This window comes from Spermophilus citellus (genome assembly GCF_964194105.1).
Source record: "Spermophilus citellus genome assembly, chromosome: 3".
Lineage (NCBI taxonomy): Eukaryota > Metazoa > Chordata > Mammalia > Rodentia > Sciuridae > Spermophilus > Spermophilus citellus.
Window position 1 is genome coordinate 141,056,134 of NC_138184.1, and position 9,393 is coordinate 141,065,526.

Sequence of the window (9,393 nt, forward strand, 5' to 3'; positions counted from 1 at the left end):
TGTTGATTCTATCACTAAATACATTTCCACACCCCCTCTCCTCTCCATTCCCAATGCCTCCCCTGAGCTACAGTTGTCCCTCTCTGGCTCTGTCTGCTTTCACGGGCTTTGTAAGTTCTTTTTCTCTTCAAGTTCATGGATGAGGCCCCTATAACAAAGTCAATTACCAAGAGAAAAGCATGCAAATTTATTTAATAAGTTTTACATGACAGGGGAGCTTTGATAAGGAAAAAGACTCAAAGAAACAGCTAAACCTGGTATTTTTTCTAGAAATTTTGGTGAAGAAGGAAGAGTTGTGGAGAGAGATAATTGGGCAGTGAATGTGAATTAATGGCAGAAAACAGGAGACGTCTGCAATGCCTGTTCATTCGGATTCTTCTCTGAGCACAGGATGCTCCTCTCCTCTGGATGGAGACGGTGTACCTCTTTCCCTGGAGAGAAAGGAAGAGAGGGTCAGAGAGACCTTCCTGTTTCTGCAGTTTTCTTAAATTCCTTCAGCTTCAACATGCCAAGCTGACATATTTTGGGGGTCGTTCCTCCTGAGTCTCATTACTTTTCTCCCCTTTCACCCACTTCAATCTTCTCACAGTATCCAGAGTAAACTTTTCTTTTTTACTTTTACTTTTACTTTTTCTTTTGGGTGCTGGAGGGCAAACCCAGGGCCTTGTGCTTGCTAAGCCTGTGCTCTTCCACCAGCTCACCCCACGGCCTTATGCTCTCTGATGGCTTCCTTTGGATTAAATTCCAAGTGCTTCACTGTGACCTGCACCACTAGCTGTGCCTTCTTCTCACTGTGCTGCTGACGGTCTTCCCAGGACATTGGGAACATCACATCTGCTCTAGCCTCTGCCTTGCCCTTCACATCTTGGCTTCAGGGTTGACCCAGAGAGGGCTCCCAAATGTTTTGTTTGAGTGGATCTTCCCAGTCTCTCTGTAGCCTCCAGGGGGTAGGTTCCACAGTGTATGTTTACCTGTTTATCTTCTGCCCCTCCCTCAAGATTACAAACTCCCCAATAGTCCTGCCATGGCTGTGTACACACCCCTGAATGGTTATCACTAACCTGGTGCTTGGAACCAATTTCTTTATTCAACAACTACAGACTTACTGCCCTTCATATGCAGATGCTGGAACCCCCACAGATGGAAATACATGCTGAATAAGTAATGTCTGTGTTAGAAAGTGGTGAGTGCTGTGGAGAAAAGCAAACCAGGAAGATGGATGGGGAAGGCCGGGACAGGAGGACAATATAAAGTAGGAGACCTCCCCACCAAGAATGGATATTTGAACAGAGACATGGAAGATGTGAGAATGAGCCATGGAGATTTCCATAAAGAAATTCCCAAGCACAAGTTAAATGCAATGGCCCTAGGGCAGGAGAGTGTCTGTGTGAGGGGCCAGTGGCTGGAGCTGAGTGGAGGGCCAGCAGGAACAGAGGACATCAGAGAGTTGGCTTCTGCCCAGAGGGAGAGGAGGAGCCATGGGAGGGTTTTGAGTACAGACCACAGTATGATTTATGGCCTAAGGGGATGCCTCTGGCTGCTGAGTGGAGGACCATCTATGAAGTGGGAGGGGGTGACAGTGAAAGCCCAGGTGTCCTGTAAGGCCAGGTAAACAATGGTCTGAACCAAGGGGGCAGTAGCATGATTGCTGGAAAAGTGGTCAGAGTCTGCATGTCATTTTGAGATAAAACTGAAAGGAGTCACTGACATGCTTGTTGTAGGGTGTGAGGCAATAAAAGGAGTCAAGAATAAATCCAAAACAGATATTCAACAAGCCTCTATGGAATGAATGAACGAATGACACATAGTTATTAAACAGCAGGACCAAGATTTAAAATAAAGTAGGATGTCAAAATACTGTGTCATTTTTAACCTTTAGGCATGTGACACAAAGAGGGACTGTGTTTAGAAAAATGCACCCGTGCGCTGACACGCCACCCTGACACACAATCTCAGGCAGCTCCAGGGCCTCCTGAACTGCATCCGGGAGTCCCCTTACCAGAGCCTGCACTTCATCTGATGTAAGATTTGGTGTACACAAAAATCAGTTTGCATAAACTTTTTAAAAACATCTCTTCTGTAAAGTGCCCACTACAATCTCACAAAATGGACCAGGGAGAAAAAAAAAAAAGAAGAGCATATTTCTGTTCTCTGGGTTTAAAAATAACCATCATATTGCATACACTGGAATGTAACAATGTCTAATTCAGTATTATTAAAAAGCAGTAATCAGGGTCAACCAAGCTGTCTTCCTATTTCCTAAAGCCAAAATGAAACCCTGCATTCCTCCGTAGTCAGACCACAAAGTTCACAAAGCATCATTTCTTTACTTCTGACTGGATCATAACCATTCTGTCCAGTTAATACCAGTTTCCTCCTACTGCTAGAAGTTTTCAGTTGGTGGATTTCAATGCCTTTAGTTAATAACAAATTTTAAAATGAATTTAATGAATGTGGTTTGGTGAGTAAAATAAAATAATAAAAAAAAAAAAACGTGTTCCGCAGGGGGGAAAAAATAAAAAGTATTTCTGGAAAGAGCTACAGAGCCGTTTTGTGCAAAGGCCAGACCAGAAGACTAAAGACCGAGGGCTTTTCAGAGCATGGGAACAAGAATATGATTTATTGCACCATAGTGAGACGCTCCAGCCCCTCTTCACCTTGGAGTGAGTCTACAAAGGCAATCCGAAGGTCGCCTCAGATCATGACCAGATTGTCTGCTTAGTTTAAGTGTTCTTCATGGGTATACATAAACAAAACATTCAGATATCTAAGTCTAAATTATATTTTTAAGCTCTCTATTTTTAGAGAAATATGGATGCTTTATGTCTAGCTTCATAATTTAAGTATCGTTTGTTTAAATCCCAAGGACTGTTTTTCAAAGTGTGTCACAATTATAAAAACTATTTCAAGTCAACGGGGATCACAGAGTTAAAACTCAAAGAGCTCACGGCACTGGGCTTGCTCTCAAGATTGGTGACTGCCCTGAAGCATTTGTCTAAGAGCCAAAAAAAAAAAAAAAAAAATGAGGAAAAAAAAAAGAAGAAAAAGCAAAAACTAAAAAGAAGGGTAATAGAAAAAACTGCCCAACATCTTAAGAAGTATCTCTTATCTGGGGGTAAAAAAAAAAAAAAAAAAAAAAAAAGAAGAAACCTCTGGTCTTGGATTTTGCTGCTTGATCTGATCCTGGACTATATTCTGTTGCTTTGGACCCTTGTCGAGGTGAGAAAAATGTCTGTCATGTTCCAGACTAATCTCTTAAATGATGAGGGGACTGTGAAAAAGCCAGTCCACAGAGTTCCCATTTGCTAAGAGAAAGACTTCAAGATAACAGCCCTGAAGCCTTCATTTGGACTTCTGACTTCCACAGCCTCACAACAGAGTCAAAATCATGTCTACATTTTCTGTGGGTTATTTCTGTAAATGAAATATAAGCATTTACCTAAGGAAAGCAAGAAACAGACAGACAGACAGACAGACATGGGGCACTTTTTAAAAATCTATAAAATTTCATGGTCGCAGAAGCAAAAATTGTGTCATTTGAACTAGAATGGAATTGAGTTATAGAGGTGAACTTTGGTGTGCAATGATGGTCATAAAATGAGAAAATACATAGCAGAGATGCTGCTAATACACTCCCCACACTCTGAGCATTCGCCTGTAAAGTCAGGATGCAGCTCAGTTTGGAGTCTTGGTGTTAACATGCTTTCTTAGCAGAGAGTAGAACAGCCGCTGCGGTGTATGGTATGAATGCATATTAACAGCACAGACATTTGCATATCTGGAACTATAGTAGAAAATGCATAACAAAATTTCTTTTGAAAGATTATTGTACAAACACATAGAATCCTTGCAAAATCTTGACATAACAACTTTTTTGTTTCCTCCTTTTTTTGTTGAAAAAATATGTATAACAGGCTAAGATGTCCAAACAATAGATTAATAGTCAGAAAACCTGAACACGTATTGTGCCTGCCCACCTCCTCATCCCTCATCACCAAGGGTCTTTCTTTCATGTTCAAATCCAGGGATAGAACAGACCCAAATCTGTTCACCAATTAAGTGTTTCTCATTTTCCTGCATGTGCAAAAATAAAATGCAAAATCGACCCTTTCAATGAACTATATTGGTGATAGTTTTCTTCTGAGATATCATGTCATTTATGCCCTGGGTTTTTATTTGCATGTGTGTGATGTTCTTAATTCGATGCAGCTCCTAGAGACTTTGCAAGTTTAGAATATGGTGCAGTGTGCAAAATTCATGGCATTGCTGGAGGCTTTGTGGCTGATGTCTCTAATACCTAAATTCCTTTACATTTAAAAAGTAAGACACATGAGGAAAAACAAAATCCTGAATCTGATTTTTCTCTAGAAAATTTCAATGCTGATGTAAAAAGTGTGTGCAGTTTTTTGAACCAAAAGCTGCATAAAATATACTCAGCCAACAATGTACCCTAAAGGAACAAATTTTAAAATGGCGTTGGTATGTCAGATTTTTACAAAACATGAATAGGTCAACCCACCTATTTTAACATAAATTTATAATCATACTGTTATTTTAAATTTGCATTTTTACTAGGCCATTGGGGGAGAGAAACTATCCACCTTCACCTAGCATGATTCTCTTTTTGTGCCCACTCCCCCATCTTTTCTAGAACTATCCAGGAAAAGTAACTTTTTAAGGAGGTGGAAATGAGCGTGAAATGAGAGGAGCAAAACTGATTTCAGATTGAAGCCCTTGGTGCCAATTTGGATCCAAAATGCATTAAAGCAGCAGAATTCTAAACCTTTCAAAACTGGGATTTATAAGGGGAATGCTAACACAGATTCAACAGTTGCAGCCTGCCAGGGATTAGTCTAATTCCAAAAGCATACTCTCTCACTTTAGAGGAGATTACTCAGTTGCCAAACAACAAAGGTTGTGTTTATTTGTTTATCTTTAAACTTTTATATATTTTTTTAAGTTCACTTTTTCCTTTCCTGACAAGCATTCCTGAAAAAAAATGTCCTTTTGGTGGGGGAGGAGAGGTAGGAGAGTACAGGAGAGGAAGGTGGAGTTTGCCTCTGGCTCCAGAGTCCCTTTTCTCAGTCAGCCTGAGCCAGCTTTGCTTAACTGTTTGTACCCTGCTTTTGTTAAAAAGAAACTGAAAGGGGGTGGAGGGTGAAGAAAGATAGCATGTAATAAACTTAGTAGGGATGAGCAATTGGACACTAATCTAAGAAGATGTTTCCCTGGATGTTGTTATATAGGAAACAAAAATAGGAGATAAAAAAAAACAAAATCTGGAAGCCCCCAAAATATAGGAAAGCTAATCTTTGATTAAAATATGCAGCAGAATGCTAGGGAGAGAAAGACAGAAACCGAAGTAATAATTTTTATGTTTATTGTGTCTTAAATTAAATGAGAAGGAAGAAGCAAGTTAATGCTGAGAGGGAGAGGGCATAATAAAAGAGTAAAGTTAGTGACTTTTGATGGAGGACATAATTGTATAGTTTGAAATCCTTAACAGTGGACTTGCAGTGTCTCTTCATCATACATAATATGTGTGTGTGTGTGTGTGTGTGTGTGTGTGTAGAACACACATACACATGCACATAGTCGCTCTGAAAAGTTGTTGAAAGATACCGGCAATTGGATGAAGGGAAACATTGGAGGATGTCTTCCACAGACCCCAATAGAAAAACTGTCCTTTTATTCCAAAGTCCTAAGAAGCACTGAGGTCTTACATGTTAAGAAAATACACAGACACACACCCACAAAGTCTCATGCCATGAAACAAAACGAGGAAACAGGAGCCTTTCGCTGACTCCTGTTTGCTGACACTAATCTTAGTTTGGTTATGCACCCAAGACCAGCTTCAGGCTCCTTTTCACAGTTCTCTTTCCCTGGGTACCCAGGTGCACAAAGGAGATGGTGATCTTTACAAAACAACATCATCAACAACAACAAAAAACCTCTCGTTCACACAAAAGCCCACCTTGCAAATGAATGGAATATTAACGACTACCTAACAGTTGCACCGTTGGCAGGGCGAAACTGAGCACAGTCTTTCTACAGATTGCCAGTGAAACCGAAGCAGCTCGAGGAGAAACGCACCTACTGTATGTGAAATGCTGGTGCAGATTTTTTTCCTATCAGTCTAACCTTCTGTGTTGATGCATGAATGCTGGTACCCACTTACAGGGATGCCAGATGATCAGTGCAGAATGAAGGTCCCAAGAGAGAGGATCACATGGCTCTCTCTGCCCTGTGACGTCACTAGCAGATGGCATGGGTACCAGCTCTGGCAGTTGGCATCAATGTCACTTTTTAGAGATCAATGAGATAGTGCAGATATACACAGATCTAGAGGCTCCAGGAGACGATGCGACACTCAGCCTGAAAAGATTTGGAAGACCCAAAATGAAAACTGATTATTGAATGAAATTAAAACCTAAGGTAATATAAATAAAGATATACTTCAATTGATGCTGGCTTTGCATGCAAGTATTTAAAGATACAGTATCACTGTCTTAGAGTATTTGTATGCTCTTTGCCATCTATAACTTCTTATCATATTTCATTCTTGTGATGTAATTATCACATACTTTCACTGCTATTATGTAACACTGCAAGTATGTGGACATTACTGAGAGTTTGTGTGTGTGTATGTGTGTGTGTGTTTGTGTGTATGTGTATGTGTGTATGTGTGCTGAGAGGGCTGGAGGTTGTTACATTGAAAAGTCTCTGTTTTAGTGTTCCTATTTGAAGACTTTCGATGAAAAATACTTTCTGCTTCACCCAACAAAAACCAAAAATGCATTTGAAACACAAATTATTTTCCCCTTTCATTTGGGATTCTGAACACACGTGCACAATTGCAGTCAGAATCCTTGGACCGTTCCCGTCAGATATTAGCTAGAGGGAGACTTCTGTGGCTCGTAGAACAAAAACACTGCGAGAGTGTTTTTTTGTCCAGGGTGATTTGAACAGCAGTAAACAGACTATTACATTTGAGAAAATCTTAAATGTTAGAGCAGTCTCAACATTTTCTTTGATTTAGAAAATTGCCAATGATATTTTATTTTTTCATTTATTTGTAGAGTTATCTTTTTTCCAAATTAGCCTAATCCCTTTTTCTTTTTGAAGGCTGGGAAAAGAGTGCTCTTTTACATAATTCTTTACTGATCAGAAAAAAAATAGTTTTAAAACTGATCTGATTAATGTTTTCTTTAAATCTGTATATTCTAATAACCATTAATCTAAATTCACAGTTGGATGAGAACAGTAAATAAAGTTAGGGATTTTTTTCCCCTAAAAATCCCCACAAATTTGTCAGCTGATGGAGAAATGGCACTTTTCATTTTATAAACTGGTTTCTGTTCTATTTTGTTCTCAGGGGGATTGAAATTAATGAAATTCTGCATTGCTATATCATGTTTTGCATTTGCTTGAATTGCACGATCCTTTCCCATGTATTAAAATCCAGTTTCAAATCAAAGAGAAATGGAGATGGTGGTGGGATTATAATAAATGCTTGCAATTTTATTTTCTTTTGATAATTTGCCTATATAAATTAATCCCATTGCATGCATCAATGTTCTTATAATTACTAGTCTGCACAAACTCAAAAATTTTATTTCAAGCCAAAAAAAATTAGCCCTGGAATCAGTCTTTTTCATGTGTTCTTGTAGTATTCTGATTGTACTCAAATGTGTTTTAAGTGTATAAACTTTAAAAATGAAAACGCTTTAAATATTGTGCTGGCATTTTTTCAGGTAATTTAAGATTAGAGAACCATGTTAACACTACCATTTGATGAGTCTGTTGTAATGCCAGAATCCCAGATGTGCAGAAAGTTTTCTAGAGAATGCGAGGACCAGAAGCAAATTAAGAAACCAGAAAGCTTTTCCAAACAAATTGTCCTTCGAGGAAAGAGCATCAAAAGGGCCCCTGGAGAAGAAACTGAGAAAGAAGAAGAGGAGGAAGACAGAGAAGAGGAGGATGAAAACGGGCTGCCCAGAAGGAGGGGTCTTAGGAAAAAAAAGACCACCAAGCTCCGACTGGAAAGGGTCAAGTTCAGGAGACAGGAAGCTAACGCTCGGGAGAGGAACAGGATGCACGGCCTCAACGACGCTCTGGACAATTTACGAAAAGTGGTCCCCTGCTATTCTAAAACCCAAAAACTGTCCAAAATAGAAACTTTACGACTGGCCAAAAACTACATCTGGGCACTTTCTGAAATTCTGAGAATCGGCAAGAGACCGGATCTGCTCACGTTCGTCCAAAACTTATGCAAAGGTCTTTCCCAGCCAACTACAAACTTGGTGGCAGGCTGCTTGCAGCTCAACGCCAGGAGTTTCCTGATGGGTCAGGGTGGGGAGGCTGCACATCACACCAGGTCGCCCTACTCCACCTTCTACCCACCCTACCACAGCCCTGAGCTCGCCACTCCCCCAGGGCATGGGACTCTTGATAATTCCAAGTCCATGAAACCCTACAATTATTGCAGTGCGTATGAATCCTTCTATGAAAGTACTTCCCCTGAGTGTGCCAGCCCTCAGTTTGAAGGTCCCTTAAGTCCTCCCCCAATTAACTATAATGGGATATTTTCCCTGAAGCAAGAAGAAACCTTGGACTATGGCAAAAATTACAATTACGGCATGCATTACTGTGCAGTGCCACCCAGGGGTCCCCTTGGGCAGGGTGCCATGTTCAGGTTGCCCACCGACAGCCACTTCCCTTACGACTTACATCTGCGCAGCCAATCTCTCACCATGCAAGATGAATTAAATGCAGTTTTTCATAATTAATGAGGAAAATGAAAATAAACAGTGGTCATTCACCTCCCCCGTCTAATTAAGACAAAGCAGATGCTTATGGGCTTGAGTAATTGGCACAACTCTATCTAAGGTGTTTACTAGTTTCTGAAGTGTGTTTCAACTATTGTGAGAATTTTCTATGTAATAATAAATCTCTTTTCCTATGAGAACTTCTTTTTCCTTTCCTTTTGTCTGTAAGGCACTGTGATTCTGTTTCTACTGGCAGGATTTTTTTTCCTTGTTTTTTTTTTTTTTTAATTCACTTCATTTGTTTGAACAAGGTGTCTAAGAATATACTGTTGAATAAAGACATGCACATAGCATAAATCAATGTCTATTTCGGTTGTACAGTAATTATAAAAATGCATGTTATTAAAATCAGATGAGTAAAATGATGTGTTTATAATTATTGGGAAATTTATCTTACGTATCTCTGAAAATTGAAATTTTAAAATAACAAGACTATCACTATGCTAAGCAGTGATACTGAAAGATGCATTTGAGGATGTACAACAATATAAAAAGCTATGCAATTTTCTGTTTAATAAGATAAATCTAAATGCTTCAATTGGTGACTATTTCTCTTCAAGCATTA

The 9,393-nt window shown here is 39.6% G+C and overlaps 1 protein-coding gene across 1 annotated transcript; it reads left to right on the plus strand.

Moving 5' to 3' along the window:
- Positions 1 to 7,775: 7,775 nt before the first annotated feature.
- Positions 7,776 to 8,789, plus strand: NEUROD6 (neuronal differentiation 6; the record flags this gene model as incomplete). The annotated part of the gene is made up of 1 exon (XM_081286545.1): positions 7,776 to 8,789. One exon carries the CDS (start codon positions 7,776 to 7,778, stop codon positions 8,787 to 8,789), a length of 1,014 nt encoding a protein of 337 aa, XP_081142671.1.
- Positions 8,790 to 9,393: the final 604 nt, after the last annotated feature.